Source organism: Oncorhynchus gorbuscha, linkage group LG11 (genome assembly GCF_021184085.1).
Source record: "Oncorhynchus gorbuscha isolate QuinsamMale2020 ecotype Even-year linkage group LG11, OgorEven_v1.0, whole genome shotgun sequence".
In the NCBI taxonomy this organism is placed as follows: Eukaryota; Metazoa; Chordata; class Actinopteri; order Salmoniformes; family Salmonidae; genus Oncorhynchus; species Oncorhynchus gorbuscha.
In genome coordinates, this window is record NC_060183.1 from 32,959,925 (window position 1) to 32,984,555 (window position 24,631).

Genomic DNA, 24,631 nt, shown 5'->3' on the forward strand with positions numbered 1-24,631 from the left:
GTTGTCAGTTTGTTGTTATCTGTCATGGTATCATTCTATGATCATCGGGGGAAAAATACAAAGGGAGCCACACAATTATTCCTCTCTTATTCATAATTACATTTACATTTAAGTCATTTAGCAGACGCTCTTATCCAGAGCGACTTACAAATTGGTGCATTCACCTTATGACATCCAGTGGAACAGCCACTTTACAATAGTGCATCTACATATTTTAAGGGGGGTGAGAAGGATTACTTTATCCTATCCTAGGTATTCCTTAAAGAGGTGGGGTTTCAGGTGTCTCCGGAAGGTGGTGATTGACTCCGCTGTCCTGGCGTCGTGAGGGAGTTTGTTCCACCATTGGGGGGCCAGAGCAGCGAACAGTTTTGACTGGGCTGAGCGGGAACTGTACTTCCTCAGTGGTAGGGAGGCGAGCAGGCCAGAGGTGGATGAACGCAGTGCCCTTGTTTAGGTGTAGGGCCTGATCAGAGCCTGGAGGTACTGAGGTGCCGTTCCCCTCACAGCTCCGTAGGCAAGCACCATGGTCTTGTAGCGGATGCGAGCTTCAACTGGAAGCCAGTGGAGAGAGCGGAGGAGCGGGGTGACGTGAGAGAACTTGGGAAGGTTGAACACCAGACGGGCTGCGGCGTTCTGGATGAGTTGTAGGGGTTTAATGGCACAGGCAGGGAGCCCAGCCAACAGCGAGTTGCAGTAATCCAGACGGGAGATGACAAGTGCCTGGATTAGGACCTGTGCCGCTTCCTGTGTGAGGCAGGGTCGTACTCTGCGGATGTTGTAGAGCATGAACCTACAGGAACGGGCCACCGCCTTGATGTTAGTTGAGAACGACAGGGTGTTGTCCAGGATCACGCCAAGGTTCTTAGCGCTCTGGGAGGAGGACACAATGGAGTTGTCAACCGTGATGGCGAGATCATGGAACGGGCAGTCCTTCCCGGGAGGAAGAGCAGCTCCGTCTTGCCGAAGTTCAGCTTGAGGTGGTGATCCGTCATCCACACTGATATGCCTGCCAGACATGCAGAGATGCGATTCGCCACCTGGTCATCAGAAGGGGGAAAGGAGAAGTTTAATTGTGTGTCGTCTGCATAGCAATGATAGGAGAGACCATGTGAGGTTATGACAGAGCCAAGTGACTCGGTGTATAGCGAGAATAGGAGAGGGCCTAGAACAGAGCCCTGGGGGACACCAGTGGTGAGAGCGCATGGTGAGGAGACAGATTCTCGCCACGCCACCTGGTAGGAGCGACCTGTCAGGTAGGACGCAATCCAAGCGTGGGCCACGCCGGAGATGCCCAACTCGGAGAGGGTGGAGAGGAGTATCTGATGGTTCACAGTATCGAAGGCAGCCGATAGGTCTAGAAGGATGAGAGCAGAGGAGAGAGAGTTAGCTTTAGCGGTGCGGAGCGCCTCCGTGATACAGAGAAGAGCAGTCTCAGTTGAATGACTAGTCTTGAAACCTGACTGATTTGGATCAAGAAGGTCATTCTGAGAGAGATAGCGGGAGAGCTGACCAAGGACTGCACGTTCAAGAGTTTTGGAGAGAAAAGAAAGAAGGGATACTGGTCTGTAGTTGTTGACATCGGAGGGATCGAGTGTAGGTTTTTTCAGAAGGGGTGCAACTCTCGCTCTCTTGAAGACGGAAGGGACGTAGCCAGCGGTCAGGGATAAGTTGATGAGCGAGGTGAGGTAAGGGAGAAGGTCTCCGGAAATGGTCTGGAGAAGAGAGGAGGGGATAGGGTCAAGCGGGCAGGTTGTTGGGCGGCCGGCCGTCACAAGACGCGAGATTTCATCTGGAGAGAGAGGGGAGAAAGAGGTCAGAGCACAGGGTAGGGCACTGTGAGCAGAACCAGCGGTGTCGTTTGACTTAGCAAACGAGGATCGGATGTCGTCGACCTTCTTTTCAAAATATTATATATATATTGCACATAAACAGGCCTGTATTCACAAGTATTGCTGATTATAGTATCAATTTTGCCTTTCAGACCATAATGATTAAGATTATATGGACAGAGTGGACCTGATCCTTAATCAGCACTCCTTACCCTAAAACAGGAACGTTTCTTCATATGGACATTGATGGACAATAGAGGGTTATTTTGTCCTTGGGACCAAATTATACTCCCACATGGTTCAGTATGCTATGAATGCTGAATTCCAAATCAAGCTAACACTCCCTAGACACTCCTGCAGATATTAGAGAAATGGTTAGGTTAAAGCAATATAATAATTGCTTCACCTTCTCCTTTGATAGGCTAAGTGGAATTTCCACCATATTGCTTACACCTATCCATTATTTTCTGCTCTACAGGAGTGCCTCGATGTATTTGGAATTAAGCCCCACTCTTTTTGTCTGAACAGGGTCATATTAATTTGTTCACACCATAGGAACACTTAACTTATTTGACAAGTTCAGATTGTTCAGGTCGGTTTCTTCCATTTGGTGCCTAATGAATACGACCCAGGGGTCAAACTGTTTTCTTATGTTAATAATGAGGTGGCAAGACCCGTTTTAGCCTTTGACTTAATTTCTTTATCAGCACTATCATGTGTGATTTACATGTAAGCATATGATGTATAATTAATATTATAGCAACGTATCAAAGATGCAGACAGTGTCGAAGTAACAGAAGTGTATTACTAGAACAGGGGACAGGCAAAACGACAGGTCAAGTGCAGGCAAAGGTCAGTATCCAGATCAGAGTCCAAAAGGTACAGAACGACAGGCAGTCTCAGGGTCAGGGCAGGCAGAAGTCAATAATCCAGTGTAATGTGACAAGGTACAGAACGGCAGGCAGGCTCAGGGTCAGGGCAGGCAGAATGTTCAAAACCGGGAAAACTAGAAGACAGGAACTAGAAACAGATAGGATCAAGGGGGAAAACAATGGTAGGCTTAACGAACAAAACGAACTCGCAACAGACAAACAGAACACCTGTATAAATACACTGGGGATAATTGGGAAGATGGGCGACACACCTGGGTGCATACCTGGTCATCAGCGATGAGGCCTGGGTGTCCCTCGCGGCTAACCAGCACCTCTCCTCCGGGCCATAACCCGCCCGGTCAACCAAGTACTGGAGTCCCCTGCCCAGAGGTCGAACCTTCAGGAGACACCTCAGTGTACACCGGTTGTCCATCAATGTGATGGGGGAGAGGGGTGAGCCTGGAAACAGGAGACAAAGGGCTGTGAGACATGGGTTTGATTCTAGGCACATGAAAAGTGGGATATTTACGGAGGGTACGGGGCAACAGAAGATGAACAGCAGAGGGGCAAATGAAATGATGGGGAAAAGGCAGATTTGTGGGACTCCACCTGGAGGGTGTGGTGGTTAATTTCTCTACTATCAAATGAGGAGAGACAAACTTATCACACAAGTCAGAGTTATACTTAAACTAAATCTTTAATAGTGAGAGCTTTGCAATGGCTTGTCGACGAATCACAGTTTCCGATGATCCGTTGAGAGCGCCAAGACAAAAGTACAAACGTCTTTTATAGCCAAGATACACCCCTTTCAACCTACATGACGAACAACAGATGTATAGAATGCATCACAAGGTTAAGATGTGTATGAAAGATGCCTATAATACATAGCAGACATTGTATAGACCAGTGTCTGGCCCTCCGACTCCAAACTGGAACCATCTCTCCCTGGCACGGTATAGAACAGAAACATTAACTCATGCTCTGGAATGCACTTTAGGTTTTATCACCCAAAAAAACATCATAAATCTCCTGTCAGTGTTATCTCCCAGAGGCCCATCCTCAGTAGAACACACACACACAACAGTTAACAGAATACTCTATTCTGTTGAATAAAACAACCATTTGATGCAATAAAAGCATTATAACATAATCTTGCAATTTTGCCACCATAAGTGGCAGATACCAGGGGGACAGCCATACCTTTTGCCCGAGACGATACCGAGGAGCTAGCGTCCAGTGGCATTCCGCTTGTCGATACCCGGTATTGAGAAGGGCCGACTGGTTTCTCTACCAGGTACGACAACAAACATCATCTGGGCCGAAGGTATGCTCAGGGAAGAGTGGGGCCTGATAACCCAGGGAACACTCAAAGGGCGAGAGACCCATGGCAGAGCAAAGAAGGGTGTTGCGAGCGCATTCGACCAACACTAGTTGCTGGCTCCAGGTGGTGGGGATGGAGGAGACCAGGCCGCGAAGAGTCGTCTCCAGGTCTTGGTTGGCTCGCTCCGACTGTTCGTTGGACTGGGGGTGGAACCCGGAGGACAGGCTGGCTGACGACCCAATGATTGTGTAGAACGCCTTCCAGAACCAGGAGGAGAGCGAAGGACCCCGGTCGGAGACCACGTCCACTGGGAGGCCATGGATCCGGAAGATGTGCTGCACCATGAGCTGGGACATCTCTTTGGCAAAGGGTAGCTTAGGGAGAGGAATGAAGTGGGCGGCTTCGGAAAACCGGACCACTACTGTCAGAATGGTGGTGTTGCATCAGATGGGGGAGACCTGTGATGGCGTAGCAGTAAAGACGTGTTTTGTTCGTCCTCTCGTGTACTTTTGTATTTTTTGTATATATATTTAAATTTTATTTTCAATCTCTTTTCAATTTTTTATTTGATTATACCTTCCGGTAACCTGCCTCACACAATGTGATACGGAATCGCTATTATTTAAAATTTTAGAACACATTCAAGAACCTCCAGAAGCTAACCAGCTAGTTAGCTACAAGCTATTTAGTCATTGAGGCCCACCTCCTGGCCTACTCAGCTGCTCACCCGAACCCCACTCATACATGGCTGGAGCCCAATACTCCACCGGATCCTTGCTGTAAACTCTGGACCTTGGCACCGGATCACCACTGCTACCGATTGGCTATAGTGGCTAACGCCACTGCCACGAAGCTAGCACCAGTTAGCCATGAACCAGGCACATCTCCCGGCTAACTAAATTCTACAATACCTCTTTTGCCATCTGGCATGGATTCTCTATCGAAACGGCGCCCCTCCGCACCACCACGACTGGTCTCCCGACGAATACCCCATCCGTTGTGTCTTCAACCGGCCTCCGTCGGAGCAGACGTTCCTACTAGCCCCGGGCTACTAACTTTAAACGCTGTGTCGCCCGCGTGCTAGGCTTCCCTGTTCCATCTATTGCTGCCCCCTGGATTCTATGATCACTTGGCTACATAGCTGATGCCCGCTGGACTGTCCATTAATCACGGTACTCCATTCTGTTTTTATTTTTTATCTGTCAGTCCCAGCCGCGAACTCAGGCTCTGTGTGTAGTTAATCTGACCCCCCCTGCCTAGTCATCACCATTTTACCTGCTGCTGTTGTGTTAGCTGATTAGCTGTTGTTGTCTCACCTGTTGTTTTAGCTAGCTCTCCCGATCAACACCTGCGATTACTTTATGCCTCGCTGCATGTCTCTCAAATATCAATATGCCTTGTATACTGTTGTTCAGGTTAGTTATCATTGTTTTAGTTTACAATGGAGCTCCTAGTTCCACTCCTCATACCTCTGATACCTCCTTTGTCCCACCTCCCACACATGCGGTGACCTCACCCATTATAACCAGCATGTCCAGAGATACAACCTCTCTTATCATCAACCAGTGCCTGGGCTTACCTCCACTGTACCCGCACCCCACCATACCCCTGTCTGCACATTATGCCCTGAATATATTCTACCATGCCCAGAAATCTGCTACTTTTATTCCTTGTCCGCCGGCGCTCTAGGCGACCAGTTTTGATATCCTTTAGCCGCACCCTCATCCTACTCCTCCTCTGTTCCTCGGGTGATGTGAAGGTAAACGCAGGCCCTGCAAGTCCCCAGGCACCCTCAACTGTTGACTTCTGTGATTGAAAAAGCCTTGGTTTCATGCATGTCAACATCAGAATCCTCCTCCCTAAGTTTGTTTTACTCACTGCTTTAGCACACTCTGCCAACCCTGATGTCCTTGCCGTGTCTGAATCCTGGCATAGGAAGGCCACCAAAAATTCTGAGATTTCCATACCGAACTATAACATTTTCCGTCAAGAAAGAACTGCCAAAGGGGGAGGAGTTGCAATCTACTGCAGAGATAGCCTGCAAAGTAATGTCATACTTTCCAGGTCCATACCCAAACAGTTCAAACTTCTCATTTAAAAAATGAATCTCCCCAGAAATAAGTCTGTCACTGTTGCCACCTGCTACCGACATCCCTCAGCTCTAAGCTGTGCCCCGGACACCATCTGTGAATTGATCGCCCCCCATCCAGCTTTGTTCTTTTAGGAGACTTAAAACTGGGATATGCTTAACACCCGGCAGTCTTACAATCTAAGCGAGATGCCCTCAATCTCACACAAATCATCAAGGAACCCACCAGGTACAACCCTAAATCTGTAAACATGGGCACCCTAATAGACATCATCCTGACCAACTTGCCCTCCAAATACACATCCGCTGTCTTCAATCAGGATCTCAGCGATCATTGCCTGTATGCGCTACGGCCCGCGGTCAAACGACCACCCCTCATTACTGTCAAACGCTCCCTAAAACACTTCTGCGAGCAGGCCTTTCTAATTGACCGGGCCCGGGGATCCTGGAAGGATATTGACCTCATCCCGTCAGTTGAGGATGCCTGGTCATTCTTTAAAAGTAACTACCTCACAATCTTAGATAAGCATGCTCCGTTCAAAAAATGCAGAACTAAGAACAGATATAGCCCTTTGTTCACTCCAGACCTGACTGCCCTCAACCAGCACAAAAACATCCTGTGGTGGACTGCAATAGCATCAAATATCCCTCGCGATATTCAACTGTTCAGGGAAGTCAGGAACCAATACACGCAGTCAGCCAGGAAAGCAAAGGCCAGCTTTTTCAAGCAGAAATTTGCAACCTGTAGCTCTAACTCCAAACAGTTCTGGGACACTGTCAAGTCCATGGAGAACAAGAGCTCCTCCTCCCAGCTGCCCACTGCACTGAGGCTAGGTAACACGGTCACCACCTTTACCCAAATCCAGATAGCAGATGTTCTGAAAGAGCTGCAAAACCTGGACCCATACAAGTCAGCTGGGCTTGACAATCTGGACCCTCTATTTCTGAAACTATCCGCCGCCATTGTCGCAATCACTATTACCAGCCTGTTCAACCTCTTTCGTATCATCTGAGATCCCCAAGGATTGGAAAGCTGCCGCGGCCATCCCCCTCTTCAAAGGGGGAGACACCCTGGACCCAAACTGTTACAGACCTATATCCATCCTGCCCTGCCTATCTAAGGTCTTCGAAAGCCAAGTTAACAAACAGATCACCGACCATCTTGAATACCACCGTACCTTCTCCGCTGTGCAATCCGGTTTCTGAGCTGGTCACGGGTGCACCTCAGCCACGCTCAAGGTACTAAACGATATCATAATCGCCATTGATAAAAGACAGTACTGTGCAGCCGTCTTCATCGACCTGGCCAAGGCTTTCGACTCTGTCAATCACTATATTCTTATCGGCAGACTCAGGAACCTCGTTTTTTCTAATGACTGCCTTGCCTGGTTCACCAACTACTTTGCAGACATAGACACTGTTCTTAAACGCGTGTAAAACCAAATGCATGCTTTTCAACCTTTCGCTGCCTGCACCCGCACGCCCGACTAGCATCACCACCCTGGATGGTTCCGACCAAGAATATGTGGACATCTATAAGTACATGGGTGTCTGGCTAGACTGTAAACTCTCCTTCCAGACTCATATCAAACATCTCCAATCTAAAATCAAATCTAGAGTCAGCTTTCTATTTCGCAACAAAGCCTCCACTCACGCCGCCAAACTTACCCATAGTAAAACTGACTATCCTACCGATCCTCGACTTTGGCGATGTTATCTACAAAATAGCTTCCAATACTCTACTCAGCAAACTGGATGCAGTTTATCACAGTGCCATTCATTTTGTTAGTAAAGCACCTTATACCACCCACCACTGCGACCTGTATGCTCTAGTCCGGCTGGCCCTCGCTACATATTCGTCACCAGACCCACTGGCTCCAGGTCATCTACAAGTCCATGCTAGATAAAGCTCTGCCTTATCTCAGTTCACTGGTCACGATGGCAACACCCACCCATAGCACGCGCTCCAGCAGGTGTATCTCACTGATCATCCCTAAAGCCAACACCTCATTTGGCCGCCTTTCCTTCCAGTTCTCTGCTGCCTGTGACTGGAACGAATTGCAAAAATCACTGAAGTTGGAGACTTTTATCTACCTCACCAACTTTAAACATCTGCTATCTGAGCAGCCAACCGATCGCTGCAGCTGTACATAGTCCATCAGTAAATAGCCCACCCAATTTACCTACCCCATCCCCATACTGTTTTTATTTATTTGCTTTTCTGCTCTTTTGCACACCAGTATCTCTACCTGCACATGACCATCAGATCATTTTTCACTCCAGTGTTAATCTGCTAAACTGTAATGATTCACTCCTAATTATTCACTCCACGCCTATTTATTGCCTACCTCCTCATGCCTTTTGCACACAATGTATATAGACTCTTTTTTTCTACTGTGTTATTGACTTGTTTATTGTTTACTCCATGTGTAACTCTGTGTTGTTGTCTGTTCACACTGCTATGCTTTATCTTGGCCAGGTCGCAGTTGTAAATGAGAACTTGTTCTCAACTAGCCTACCTGGTTAAATGAAGAAATATATATATATATATATATATTTTTAATGTGAGACCAGGGATGCTGAGGGACAGGCATAGGTTGAAGGAGACCAGCCGGAGCTTTTTGAGGAGTCTTGCTCTGCGCACAGATCGTGCATATCAGGAACCATGGTAGGCCACCAAAAGCGTTGTCGCACAAAGGCCAGGGTCCAATGGGCACCCATGTGGCAGGCAAGCATGTAGGAGGGGGCCCACTCCAGGACAAAGTAGTGGACCGCGTCATGAACAAACATCCGTTTATCTGGGCCCCACCGGGGTTCGGATGTCAAGCGCATCCGACTTGACAAGCGCTTCCGGTTTGACATTCTTGGATCCCGGGAGATAGGAGAGGGAGATGTTGAACCGGGTGAAAATCAGGGCCCACGTAGCTTTCCTGGAATTAATATGCTTGGCGGTGTGGAGATATTCCAGGTTCTTGTGGACGGTCCACACAACGAACGGGTGTTCTGCCCCCTCCAGCCAGTGCCTCCACTCCTTCAATGCCGTCTTCACTGCGAGAAGCTCACGATTTCCCACATCGTAGCTCCTCTCCGTGGCGTTGAGGTGATGGGAGAAGGCGGTCAGGTTGAACCAAGATGGGAGCTGTGATGAAACGGTGTTTGAGATCCCGGAATGCCCGGGCAGCAGCTGGGGACCACTTGAAAGGAACCTTGGGAGAGGTGAGTGCAGAGAAGGGAGAGCTGGATAATGCGGCGATAAAAGTTGGCAAATCCCAGGAAACGTTGCAGCTGCACCCTGGACGTGGGCTGGGGTCAATCCACCACCGCTCTCACCTTCCCGGGATCCATCTGTCCACTCCCTGCAGCGATGCAGGAAGTGGATGGTGGAGCGATGGAATTCGCACTTCTCTGCTTTCACAAAAATAACATGTAGAGCACGTGTTCTTGGGCTGAGCGGGAGAAGACGAGGATGTCGTCGAGGTAGACGAAGACGAACCGGTTCAACATGTCGCGGAGAACATCATTAACCAGAGCCTGGAACACAGTTGGGGCGATGGTAACGCCAAATGGCATGAACAGATACTCGTTGTGACCGCTGACCATGTTGAAGGAAGTCTTCCACTCGTGCCCATCCCGTATCCGCATCAGGTGCTAAAGCTTTCCAAAAGGTCCAGCTTGGAGAACACAGTGGCCCCCTGGAGCGGCTCGAAGGCGGAGAAGATGAGTGGAAGAATGTAGCGGTTCTTCATAGTGATATCATTGAGGCCCTGGTAGTCGTTGCATGGGCTCAGGGTTTTGTCCACCTTCTCCACACATGCAAACCCTGCGCAGGCGAGGGAGGCAGAAGGATGGATGAACCCTGCAGCTAGGGAGTCCTCAATGTAGGTCTCCATAGCTTTGGTCTCTGGACCCGACAGAGAGTACAGTTGTCCCCGGGGCGGAGTGGTGTCTGCGAGAAGGTCAATCCCACAGTCATAGGGTCAGTGTGGTGGAAGCGAAATGGCCTGTGCCTTACTGAACACTGGAGGTCTATAGAGGATGCCCTTCCAGCGCTCTAACGTCCATGGGAATGGAGAGGGGCTGAGTGGTTTATGGATGCCAGGGTAGCGTCCATAAAGCTCTCATCGGCCCCAGAGTCTGAGTACCAAGAGATATTTTGATTGATTACCACACAGCAAAATGGCATGAAAAGGGGTGTGAGTAAGGGGAGAGGAAATGTTCTCCGTATGGCCCACCAGAGTACTCGCTCATACTGGTGAGCCTAGTCTTTTAGTGGACAGGTAGAGACGAAAGGACCAGTAGTCCCGCAATACAGGCAACTCTTAGTGTGAAGCCTGTATAGCCATTCGTCTGGAGACAGCCTAGCTCTGCCAAGTTGAATCAGCAGACTTCGGAGACTCTCGGTGGAGCTCGGATGGCCTCAGGTTCTCTCGGCAACGGAGCCGTCGGGGACTTCTAGGATGCCTCGGAGGCGAGGTATAATCCTTGGGCGGGTGAGTGAAATCAAATCTCCTCTCCTTCCTTTGTTCCCATAGTCGCCCATCGAGCTGAATGGTCAAGGCGATGAGGGAGTCGAGATCCGTCGGTAGTTTCTGGGCTGCAAGCTCGTCCTTTACTTCTTCCAAAACTCTGTGCAGGAACATGTCAAGCAGCGCTTCCAGGTTCCAGGCACTCTCAGCTGGCAACGTGCAGAAATCCACCGCAAAGTCTGTCACACTGCGGGAATCTTGCCGAAGCTGGATTAACTTCCCTGCAGCCTATCTCCCGGGCAATGGAGCATCGAAAACTTTCCTTACCTCCTCCATAAACTCCTCCAGACTGAAGCATTCGGCCGACTGTTGTTTCCATACTGCCATTGCCCAGGTGAGAGCCCTCCCGGACATTAGCATGATGAGGTACGCTATCTTAGAGCAGTCAGAGAGGAATGAGTTGGGCTGCAGCTCGATAATGAGGGAATAATGAGCGAGAAATGCCGACAGGTGCCCGACGAATCGGTCCAGGGTTAGTAAGCGTGGTTCCTGGGAAACCGGGGTGGCCGGGGAGCGGTACTGCCATCTCCCAGGTTACTGAGGGACTGGGAGGTTGCCGTTGTGGTAGGCTGACTAACAAACAACCCGCAGAATTGCTCCAGAAATGTGTTCAACGCTCGGTCATAGCGTTCGGCTAAGGTCTGGAACCCTTCCATCAGACCACGAAGCAACTGCTCGTGGCTCCTTGGGAGGAGATTGTGATGCAAAGCTGGTCCAAGTCTGCTGGGTCAGTCATGGCCAGTTTGTACTATCAAGTTTTAGGGAAGACCCAGATGCAGAAAGTGTCAAAGTAACAAAAGTGTATTACTTTAACAGGGGCAGGCAAAACTACAGGTTCAGGGAAGGCAGATGTCGGTAATCCAGATCAGAGTCCAAAAGGTATAGAACGGCAGGCAGGGTCAGGGCAGGCAGAATGGTCAAAACCGGGAAAACTAGAAACAGACGGGTGCAAGGGAAAAACGCTGGTAGGCTTGAAGAACAAAACGAACTGGCAACAGTAAAACGGAGAACACAGTTATAATTACACTGGAGATAATGGGGAAGATGGGTGACACCTTGAGGGGAGTGGAGACAAGCCCAAAGACAGGTGAAACAGATCAGGGTGTGACAGTAATGGGTCTTTTTATAAACTATGGTACCAGTGAAGATAATAATCAGATTTTTTTATGGCAGTGTAAGTTGTCGTTATATCATATATTTATTAAGCATTAATTAAAAACACATTGTACTTAACCCTGTAAGAATCCTGGATCTATCTGTCAGACAGTTTTTTTGTATAAGAGATCTCAGAAATGCAGTGCAACTACGTAACATTTTGTGTCTCCTTATGTTACTGGGTAAAAACAGTTTTAATGGGCAAGTCCATAATAAAAAATGTGATTGCAAAATCGAATGCTTCTAACAGAAAGAGTCAACAAACCTTGATACTGAAAACCTAAATAGATACTGTCATTATCATGGTTCTTCAATAATTATGAATAATCCATGTTGGATCCAGCTGATATATTACATTTGGTATGATTACATAAGACAGCCTGGTCAACCTGGTCTCAGAGCATTTCATATGATTCTGTATGTAAATCCGAGACACTCCGTTTAGTATGATATATGTTACATTTCATATCGTATGTATTCATTTGTGGATCTCCACCCTTTTCGTATGTTATATTAAGAATTCCAATTCGTTATGAATTAGCAAAACGTACAATATGTTACGAATTTGCCAAACATAAAATATGATATGATTTTGCAGAGCATATGATATGTTACGAATTCTAGCTAGCTGGCTAAGGTTAGAATTTAGATTAAAGAATTAAGGTTAGGGGGAAGGGTTAGTTAATACAGTTAAAGTTAGGGTTAGCTAACATGCTAAGTAGTTGCAGAGTAGCTAAAAAGTAGTAATTAGTTAAAATGACATAATTAGCTAAAATGCTAAAGTTATCTGCGTTGAGATTCAAACTTGCATCCTTTTGGGTTTGTGTTACACACCCACCCATCTACCCCAACCAACCACCCTACAAGTAACCATCTGTCCAGCCTGGTGCCATAGACTAGACATAACATAGTAAACGAGACACTCAAATTAGTAGGATATGTTAATTAAGTTTGTTATGGTTACATAAGACAGTTACTGAAACAACTTCTTAGGGCTGCAATCCCGTTAACGGGATGATAGGACAACAGCCAGTGAAAGTGCAGGGTGCCAAATTCAAAACAACAGAAAACTCATAATTAACATTCCTCAAACATACATGTATCTTATAACGTTTTAAATGTAATCTTGTTGTTAATCCCACCACAATGTCCGATTTCAAATAGGCTTCACAGCGAAAGCACCACAAACGATTATGTTAGGTCACCACCAAGCCAAAGAAAAACTCAGCCATTTTTCCAGCCAAAGAGAGGAGTCACAAAAAGCACAAATAGAGATAAAATAAATCACTAACCTTTGACCTTCATCAGATGACACTCATAGGACTTTATTTTACACAATACATGTATGTTTTGTTTGATAAAGTTCATATTTATATAAAAAGATCTGAGTTTACATTGGCGCTCACTAGTTCCAAAACATCATAGACACATCGATTCAACAGAAATACTCATCATAAATGTAGATGATAATACAAGTTATACACATGGAATTATATATATACCTCTCCTTAATGCAACCACTGTGTCAGATTTCAAAAAAACTTTACGGAAAAAGCAAACCATGCAATAATCTGAGACGGCGCTCAGAAAATAAATAAAATTTTCCGCCATGTTGGAGTCAACAGAAACCAGAAATCACATTATAAATATTCCCTTACCTTTTGATGATCTTCATCAGAATGCACTCCTAGGAATCCTAGTTCCACAATAAATGCTTGATTTGTTAGATAATGTCCATTATTTATGTCCAAGTAGCTATTTTTTGTTAGCGCGTTAGGTACAGATATCCAAACGCTCGTGCAGGTCCCGCATAACTTCGGACAAAAACTTTAAAAAGTTATATTACAGGTCGAAGAAACGTTTCAAACTAAGTATAGAATCAATCTTTAGGGTGTTGTTATTATACATCTTCAAGAATTCCTTTGTCTAGAGAAGCAATGGAATGCAGGTCGATATCATTTGGAATGCTCGTGACCAGGAAATGGCTCTCTGCCAGTAATCTGACTCGTTCAGCTCTTACTCAGGCCCACAACACAGTAGAAGCCTCATTCAAGTTTCTAAAGACGGTTGACATCTAGTGGAAGCCCTAGGAAGTACAACTTCATCCATATCCCACTGTGAATTCAATAGGGCCTTTCTACTCAGGTTTTTGCCTGCCATAGGAGTTCGGTTATACTCACAGACATAATTCAAACAGTTTTAGAAACTTCAGAGTGTTTTCAATCCAATACTAATAATAATATGCATATGCATATATTAGCAACTGAGACTGAGGAGCAGGCCATTTACTCTGGGCACCTCTGGGCAAATTTCATCCAAGCTACTCAATACTGCCCCTGCAGCCATAAGAAGTTAAGGCAAAAAGGGAAGTAAGGTGGATGGGTAGGCGTATAACGTGAACGTCTAGCAAACCAAAGGTTGAAAATTCAAATCTCCTCACGGACAACTTTGCAAATACTTACTACCTTTTGGCTACCATGCAACTACTTAGCATGTTAGCTAACCCTTCCCGAAACCCTAACCGTAACCCTTTAACCTCTTAAACTTAACCCTGACCTTAATCCTAACCCCTAGCGTAGCTAACCTTAGCTAACTAGCTAGATTTCGTAACACATAATACACTAGGCAAATTCGTAACATATTGAACTTTTAGCAAATTTGTTACATATAATATGAATTGTAATTCGTAAGATATACGAAATGGGTGATGAACCTCCACAAATTAATACATACCATACTAAACATAGCATATACTATTGTAAATGGAGTGTCCGGTTTATGTACAGAATAATACGGAATGCTCTCATTTTCACACATCATCTGATCCAGCAAATAATTTTCTAAATGACAGTCAAGTGAAGAACAGATGTTGTGATAGAGCATGCAATGCAACAGCCCGAGTGCTGGAAAAGGGAATATTTTGGTGTCTCATTTGTTGGATCTAATATCCCTAGTGAATTGATGTTGGTCATCTGTTGTTGTCTACTTGATTTACAGCAAGGTCTCATTAGATTTAACAGAGAAAGAAAGCATCAAGGTATTGTGGTCATGTTTTCATATGTTTTTGTGCCTCGGCTTGGACACCAAGTCTAGTGTACACAATTGTGTAGATAGAATATTGCGCAACACCCAATGCTATTCCTACAAATGATTTTGGATGTAATTACAACACATTTGAATGCCTAGTGGCCTTATTCACAGTATCATCTGGTAATGAAATAACATGACACATTTAAACAATACAAGGGGCATGCAATTTTAAACAATACAAGGTGCTTGAAGTTGCCAACTTGAATTTGGAGCTTAGAAATGCAAGTGCTGGAATAGGCCTACCTGTGTGAAAAGACTGTGTAATTATTGTAGGCGGTTTATAAATTCTGCTGCTCCCTTATAATTATCTGTGATTTGGCCACTTTAATTTGATTCCCGCCGCTTCAATTGAAGGGTGTCATGCTACTCTGTTGCTTAAAACCACATGCTGTTCTTATGAGGTCGACAACATCTAATGTTGGCTTCAACTTTGCTTTCCAATATAAATCCTTCCGCTGAAAAAGTAACCTGGTCTTTCTTCACTTTATCATTATATAAACAGTGAAGGTGAGATTCAAATGGTGCGATTTAATGCTACCGATATTCATGGCTTTATTATGTATGCCTGCGCCTGCCACATAGGCTACAGAAAAATCGTCATGCATGCAGCTATTTAGTCAGGCAATGTCCACATTATTCTTACATATTTTAGAATGTAATAATAAATCAATACATTGGCAAGCCCCTCCACTGAAAAAACAAAGATTCTTAAAGTGGTAATGGCCAACTTTAAAAAAAACACTTTTTGCCTGATTTTTGGGGGGAGGGGTTCTATTTTAGGCCCTATATGTACAAGTATATAAATTATACAAATGTATAACATTGAGATCCTTGAAAATTACAATTAAGTGCTTGAAAAAGTTCCTGAAAGTCTTTGATTTTGACTTTTGACTTGACTTATGAACCCAGCTTTAACTGATGTATAGTCCTAGGCCTATGCTGTTGTATAGGTGGAGTTATGGGTCAATTTGCATATATTCACTTTTATTCCTCTAAGTACACATGTGGAACTGCATGAAAATCCTTTTTATTTTTCAAATTATTCAGAAATGTTGATCCCAATGTCACACATTGGCCCCATTATTTATAGAAAGACCCTAATATACTTACATTTGCTCTACTGTGTGTGCGTTTGTGTGCATGTGCATACTTAACGTATATGTTTGTTTGTGTGTGTCACTGTCTGTCTTTATGTGTGTATTTGTGTGTATGTGTGTGCATTTGTGGGTCAGAATGTTCCAGTGGTCCTATGAGTTTGGCCGAGCAGTCCTGTGTGTGGACTACATGGTCTTCACACTTCATCTCATCCACATCTTCGCCATTCACAAACAACTGGGGCCAAAGATCATCATCGTCGGCAAGATGGTGAGACTTACTGAAGCAACAAAATGAGACATGACTATGGCTGGGTTGTGTTTAGTTATTTGAAAAAAAAATGCTTTGGAATGGAAAGGTAACGTGTCCAATTAGTGGTTTGAGGTGTGAAGATAAGCACATCCATAAAATCCTATCTCAGCTGTTTGATCTGAGAGGATAATAATAAAAAAAATATAAATCTGCACACTGGTATGATGCTCCCTAAGTGTTTACTGGTCTTAGCAAAGACCCTTGTTGGGTAGAAACGTAGCCCTTTTCTCATTTAACACTGTGGGACCATCATACCAACGTGTCCAATAGGAACACAGATTTAGATTCTCTGTCGCAAAACGTTTACCTACTGCGTGCCCTTCTGAACATCTATTAACCTAATCCGGAAATCTCTGGACCCTATAATGTATGACAATGATTAATCAGTTGTAAAAAGTTTTACCTAATCAGGTCACATTGTTTTAAAAAAAACTGAAAAAAACTTCTGGCCCTGTGGGTGGAAAAAAGCTTGTCAAACTGCAGCAACCTTATACTTGTTTATATTAATTATATTTAGACTAGATTAGGAGGGGGATTTCCTCTACCCAGACAACTGATAGACAATAGAACTCACAGGGCTGTGCTTTCTTTATGCATGTTTGCAACTGTAGACCTTATAAAAAATGTATCACTATTATGTTGATAGAGTAATTACAGTTAATCATTTTGGATTGAAAACATAGGCAGCCTAATATGCACCAAATTTGATAAAATTCACATTTTCTGCTGAAAAAAATGGACTATAACATTACCAATTAGTTACCCTGACCAAATGGACAGTGCACATAGACCATATGCAGCTGTTCTTATTAGGAGGCTACAGTTGATCAGACTGAAAAATGGTCTTGTTTTCATCCCATACAGCATGTCAGATCTCTAATGTTTAGGTGTAGCCAAGGCTGCTGTAACATTTACAGTTGAAGTCGGAGTTTACATACAGTTACAGTGAGGGGGGGAAAAGTATTTGATCCCCTGCTGATGTTGTACATTTGCCCACTGACAAAGAAATGATCAGTCTATAATTTTAATGGTAGGTTTATTTGAACAGTGAGAGACAGAATAACAACAACAAAAATGTCAAACAAAATGCACGTGAAAAATGTTACAAATTGATTTGCATTTTAATGAGGGAAATAAGTATTTGACCCCTCGGCAAAACATGACTTAGTACTTGGGAGCAAAACACTTATTGGCAATCACAGAGGTCAGACGTTTCTTGAAGTCGGCCACCAGGTTTGCACACATCTCAGGAGGGATTTTGTCCCACTCGTCTTTGCAGATCTTCTCCAAGTCATTAAGGTTTCGAGGCAGACGTTTGGCAACTTGAACCTTCAGCTCCCTCCACAGTTTTCTATGGAAATAAGGTCTGGAGACTGGCTAGGCGACTCCAGGACCTTAATGTGCTTCTTCTTGAGCCACTCATTTGTTACGAATCCCTTTTGGCCCGACAGTCTAGGGGGGATGGTAACGAGACCCGTAACATAACTCATGCAATTTATAATAGTGACAAAGTACAAGTGAGAACGAAATAACCACAGACAACTAAATTACCGTCAAACACATGGTTTATTAGAAAACGCACGGTAATGGGGGGGGGGGGGGGGGCAGGAAAAGGAGCTGAGCTGGACCCAAGGAAAGAAACAATAAGCATCCAAAACACCCCTAAGCTAGACTAGCCTTTCAACAACAGCTAACTAACTAACCAAAAATACAGTGGGTGATCTGCCCAGTTCTAACTAGTGTTTTTAACAAAGTTTACCTACGGGTCGTGTATGCCCATGGGCGACTTGTCTTGGTTCCCCCTTTTCCCACCAGCAAACAAACACAAACACCATAACCAAAAACAATACTCACAGGTGAGGAGACACACTCCTAGAGATGAACATCCTTTGTGGGAAAGTGCAAAGCAATCCCAGAACAAAAGTAAAAAACCTTGTGAAGATGCTGGAGGAAACAGGTACAAAAGTATCTATATCCACAGTAAAACGAGCCCTGAAAGGCCGCTCAGCAAGGAAGTAGTCACTGCTCCAAAACCGCCATAAAAAAGCCAGACTACGGTTTGCAACTGCACATGGGAACAAAGATCGTACTTTTTGAAGCAATGTCCTCTGGTCTGATGAAACAATAATATAACTGTTTGGTCATAATGACTATCGTTATGTTTGGAGGAAAAAGTGGGGAGCTTGCAAGGCGAAGAACACCATCCCAAACATGAAGCACAGGGCGTTGGCAGCCTCGTGTTGTGGGGGTGCTTTGCTGCAGGAGGGACTGATGCGCTTCACAAAATAAATGGCATCATGGGGTAGGAAAATTATGTGGATATATTAAAGAATCATCTCCAGACATCAGTTAACGCTTGGTTGCAAATGGGTCTTCCAAATGGACAATGACCAGAAGCATACTTCCAAAGTTGTGGCAAAATGGCTTAAGGACCCCAAAGTAAAGGTATTGGAGTGACCATGACAAAGCCCGGATCTCAATCCTATAGAAAATTTGTGGGCAAAACTGAAAAAGCGTGTGCGAGCAAGGAGGCCTACAAACCTGACTCCGTTACACATTAGCTCTGTCAGGAGGAATGGGCCATAATTCACCCAACTTATTATGGGAAGCTTGTGGAAGGCTACCCAAAACGTTTGACCCAAGCTAAACTATTTAAAGCAATGCTACCAAATACTAACTGAGTGTATGTAAACTTCTGACCCACTGGGAATGTGATGAAATAAATAAAAGCTGAAATAAATCATTCTCTCTACTATTATTCTGACATTTCACATTCTTAAAATAAAGTGGTAATCCTAACTGACAGGGAATTATTACTCTGATTAAATGTCAGGATTTGTGAAATACTGAGTTTAAATGAATTTGACTAAGGTGTATGTAAACTTCCGACTTCAACTGTATGTAATGAGTTTTTGCTGTTGTCAGTCCAGGGTGATTATGTGTTATCATCTTTGCTAAATAAATACCGGAGGAAAGTGGAAAGCCTACTTGAGCCTGTGCGAAGAAATGCGCTGAGTCAACCTTTCTCTTTAATCAAACGTTTAATGGATGATGGGATGGAAGCTATCAAGTAGTTTTTAATTGATTTCGAGATCCCGGAAAAGACGGTCGAAAGTTCCATATGTTCAGCAAGTAACACATCATAACCTGCTATTACCTCTGCAAGCTCCTTGTAGTTGTCCTTGTTATTGGAACTGTCCTCGTCGTGTCCTCTAAAAGCCAATCTTGCATGCCCAGAAATGCAGTGGTGTTGATAAGCCTCTTGAGAACATCCCTGTTTCTTCTTACTTTCTTGTTTTATTACGCAGTTTGAATACGGAGACCATTGTCATGTTCGATGCAGCTTTTTCCCAGAAGCATGAATCTGATGTCAGCATTTATATGCTCCCTCCTTTTGTTTTTCTGTTTAGCTGAATGATTGATGTTCTTCGGGTCACTGACCCCCCTTTCGCCCAAGACTTTCTAAAAAGCAGGCAAGGCCAGCAATGCAGGCAGCTTGGTTAAAGGCTCCCTGTTAACCAACTATACTTTTGATACAAATTGGTAATGAACTCCCTCACCTTTTCACCCTTCTTCATGAAACTGATCTCAGGCAGAGGTCGACCCTCGGTTTTAATTCGCACCTTTTCCGTGCACCCCAGAGAATGAAAGGGGTTCTTCAACAAAATGTCAACAAAATTTGCGGTAGTGTTGGCAGCGAAAACTGCACACTCAAGCTGGTAGCTACTGCTACTGAAGTTAGCAAGGCATTTTTTTTCACTTAAATTGCACTAACTGGACACAAAAATAAAGTTCTAAAACAAGGAAACTATTTATAATCTACGTCCTCCTTCTCCAGTAATTTGAAGAAACTAATTTGAATTGAATAATACCCCCAAAATGCTATCACTTTTCAATCTCTATCCTGTCACCAACTCACCAAGCTTCTCAACACATATTACGCCCCCATAATGCTCTTCAGCACAACCCCAATACAACACACTAGGTTCATTCTCTGAGACTAATCCTATGATTGGATGGGCAACATGTCAGTTCATACTGCAAAAGCTTTGATTGGTTGGAGGTCGTCCTCCGGAAGTGTTCATAATTACCATGTAGGTCTATGGAAGGGGGTGAGGCCTACGAGCCTCCTAAATTTTGTATTGAAGTCAGTGTACCCAGAGGAGGACAGAAGCTAGCTGTCCTGCTGCTATACCATGGTGCTACCCCAGAGAGTGCTATTGAAGTTGTTTTAATCAATTATTTGGTGACGTTATTATATTTAGTATAGTTTTATCTTAACATTTCACTGAGGAGGATGGTCCTCCCCTTCCTCCTCTGAGGAGCCTCCACTGTAATCCATGTTAAATGTTGTGCTCTCCTATAGATGAAGGATATCTTCTTCTTCCTCTTCTTCCTTGGTGTGTGGCTTATGGCATATGGGGTGGCCAATCAAGCACTGCTGTACTCCTATGACCCTCGCCCCGCCTGGATCTTCCGGCGCGTGTTCTACAGGCCGTACCTGCACATATTTGGACAGGTCCCAGTGGAGGAAATAGATGGTATTGTGTGTGTGTGTGTGTGTGTGTGTGTGTGTGTGTGTGTGTGTGTGTGTGTGTGTGTGTGTGTGTGTGTGTGTGTGTGTGTGTGTGTGTGTGTGTGTGTGTGTGTGTGTGTGTGTGTGTGTGTGTGTGTGTGTTTGTAAGACCCGCACAAATTATGTGATGCTTTCCAACTCAAAGCTGCCAAACTTTTTGACAAGATCAGTGTGGAAAAATCTACAAACCTCTGTTACTCATGTTCTCCATATTGTGTCTGTCTGTCTGTAGTGAGGAAGGAGTGGGACACGGAGTGCACTGACAATGTGACGCTGATCGAGGGAGGCGCGGAGCCCTGCAGGAGCCATTATGCTAACTGGCTAGTGATTGTCTTACTAGTCATCTACCTACTGGTCACCAACATCCTGCTCATCAACCTACTCATCGCCATGTTCAGGTAAAGGATGGACACTCTCTTTTCCTCCTTTCTCTATCTTTCTTATCTCCTTTACTTCTCTCTCCCTCCCTCACCTCCCTGAATCTTCAGTCTCCTATAAATCTATTCTGTCAATATAATTTTTACTGACATTTTTACTATAATTTTCAGCTAAATAGAATGCCTCGTCTTTTGTTAATTGTGTACCACATTATGTTAATTATGAATCCTTTCTCTTCATCCCCTCTTCACACAGTTACACATTCTCCAAGGTGCAAGGCCAAAGCGACACCTACTGGAAGTTCCAGCGCTACAACCTGATTGTGGAGTACCACTCCCGGCCCTCCCTTGCTCCCCCCTTCATTATCCTCTCCCACGTTCACCTATTTATCAAGAGATACATCCGCAAGGTACCCTCGGTCAAGATCCTCCATTTTGGTGAGAATTTAACCCAGGTATTCATTGTAAAGGAATTTTTATATCCTTACAATCATTATAAGAACTCTATTGCTTAAAGGGGCAATTAGCAATTGCTATATCCATTTTTGGACTTAAACATTTACGATATGATACATTGATTCTTGAAGAAGATAACTTATAAATGCCCCATGAGCTTAGTTTAACAGTCGTAACCCATCAGAACAAAAAATATGTTTGTTTTAACGCCAATGTTTATGAACAACGTAAATGTAAACAAACACTGTATAGCTTTAAAACATGGTTAAAATTATAATTTTGATATCATGGACGGTCAGTCCTTGAATCCTTAAAGTGTGTGTGTGTGTGTGTGTGTGTGTGTGTGTGTGTGTGTGTGTGTGTGTGTGTGTGTGTGTGTGTGTGTGTGTGTGTGTGTGTGTGTGTGTGTGTGTGTGTGTGTGTGTGTGTGTGTGTGTGTGTGTGTGTGTGTGTGTGTGTGTGTGTGTGTGTGTGTGTGTGCCTATGTTTGTGTTGCTTCACAGTCCCCTCTGTTCCATAAGGTGTAATTTTCATCTGTTTTTTAAATCTTTTTTTTTTGCTTGAATCAGTTGCTTGATGTGGAATAGAGTTCCATGTAGTCCCATAGTCTGTTGTGGACTTGGACTGTGAAGAGACCTCTTGTGGCATGTCTTGAGGGGTATGCATGGGTATCTGAGCTGTGCGCCAGTAGTTCAAATAGACAGTTTGGTGCATTCAACATGTCAACACCTCTCATAAATACAAGCAGTGATGAAGTCACTCTCTCCTCCACTTTGAGCCAGGAGAGATTGGCATGCATATTATTAATGTTAGTTCTCTGTAGACATCCAAGGGCCAGCCGTGCTGCCCCATTCTGAGCCAATTGCAATTTTCCTAAGTCCTTTTTTGTGGCACTTGACCACACGACTGAACAGTAATTCAGGTGTGACAAAACTAGGGCCTGTAGGACCTGTCTTGTTTTTAGTGCTGTTAAGAAGGTAGAGTAGCGCTTTATTATGGACAGACTTCTCCCCATCTTACCTACTGTTGTATCAATATGTTTTGACCATAACAGTTTCCAATCCAGGGTTATTCCAAGCAGTTTAGTCAACTTGCTCAATTTACACATTATTCATTATGAGATGTAGTTAGGGTTTAGTGAACGATTTGTCCCAAATACAAAGCTTTAAGTTTTGGAAATATTTAGGATGAACTTATTCCTTGCTACTGCAGCTCTTTGTTAAGTGTTGCAGTCATTTCAGTTGCTGTAGTAGCTGACGTGTATAGTGTTGAATCATCCGCATACATAGCCACACTGGCTTTACTACTCAAATCCAGATTTTTAAAAAGTAAGGGGCCTAAAAAACTACCCTAGGGAATTCTTGCTTCTACCTGGATTATGTTTGAGAGGCTTCCATTAAAGAACACCCTCTGTGTTCTGTTAGACAAGTAACTCTTTATCCACAGTATAGCAGGGGGTGTAAAGCCATAACACATACGTTTTTCCGGCAGCATTATGTCAAAAGCCGCACTGAAATCTAACAAAACAGACCCCCACAATCTTTTTATCATCAAAGTCTGTTTACTGTAAAATAGCATTGTATCTGGTCAAATACCATTTTTCCCAAAAGTTTACAACGGGTTGGTAACAGGCTGATTGGTCGGTATGACTTTTGCTTTCCTCTAGGCCTGGAGGCACACAACTTCTCGTAGGCTTAAATTGAAAATATGGCAAAGAGGAGTGGCAATATTGTCCGCTATTATCCTCAGTAATTTTCCATCCAACTTGTCAGATCCCGGTGGCTTGTCATTGTTCATATACAACAATATTTTTTCACCTCTGCTTGTCTTTCATAATTTGGTCAGATATACTTGGATGTGTAGTATCAGCGTTTGTTGCTGGCATGTCATGCCTAAGTTTGCTAATCTTTCTGAAGAAAAAAATTATTGAAAGTAGTTGGCAATATCAGTCTGTTTTGTGATGAATTCTGATTCAATGAATGGTGGAGCTGAGTTTGCCTTTTTTTTCCAAAATTGAATTTAAGGTGCTCCAAAGATTTTTACAATCATTCATTGAACCTTTGTTTCATAGTATAGTTTCTTCTTCATTTTATTCAGTTTGGTCATATGATTTCTTAATTTGCAGTACATTCACCAATAAGTTGGGCAGCCAGACCTTTTTTTTCTTCAAACATAACATTTTTCAATTCCTCATCAATCCACAGGGATTTAACAGTTTTTACAGTACTTTTCTTAATGGGTGCATGCTTAATAGTAACTGGAATAAGCAATTTCATAAATGTGTCAAGTGCAGCATCTGTTTGCTCCTCATTACACACCACGGACCAGCAAATATTCTTTACATCAACAACATGCGGCAGGGTAGCCTAGTGGTTAGAGTGTTGGACTACTAACCGAAAAGTTGCAAGTTCAAATCTCCGAGCTGACAAGGTACAAATCGGTCGTTCTGCCCTGAGTAGGCAGTTAACCCACTGTGCCTAGGCCGTCATTGAAAATAGGAATGTGTTCTTAACTGACTTGCCTAGTTAAATAAAGGTAAAAAACACATAGGAATCACTAGAACATGTATTGTAATGACCTCTTATACACTATATTAGGCCCAGCCTTTGGAACTTTAGTTTTCCTAGATATGGTTACTATACTGTGACCACTACATCTGATGGATCTGAATACTGCTTGCAAGCTTATTTCTGCAACATTAGTAAAGTTGTGATCAATACATGTTGATGTGCTGTTTGTAACTGCCCTGGTAGGTTGACTGATAACCTGAACAAGGTTTCAGGCACTGGTTACAGTTTGAAGCTTCTTCTTGAGTGGGCAGCTTGATGAAAGCCAGACAATATTTAAATCACCCAGAAAATATACCTCTCTGTTGATATCACATACATTATCAAGTATTTCACACATTATCCAGATAATGACTGTTAGCGCTT

General features: G+C 44.0%; 1 protein-coding gene across 1 annotated transcript in view; it reads left to right on the forward strand.

Annotated features, from left to right (window-relative positions):
- LOC124048535 (transient receptor potential cation channel subfamily M member 4-like) overlaps positions 1-24,631 on the forward strand; it is a 95,905-nt gene that overhangs the window by 55,792 nt on the left and 15,482 nt on the right. The window contains exons 20-23 of the mRNA XM_046369414.1: positions 16,115-16,247; positions 20,656-20,830; positions 21,098-21,263; positions 21,499-21,680. Of these exons, the coding sequence (XP_046225370.1) occupies positions 16,115-16,247; positions 20,656-20,830; positions 21,098-21,263; positions 21,499-21,680 (656 nt within the window). The remainder of the gene's footprint in view (positions 1-16,114; positions 16,248-20,655; positions 20,831-21,097; positions 21,264-21,498; positions 21,681-24,631) is intronic.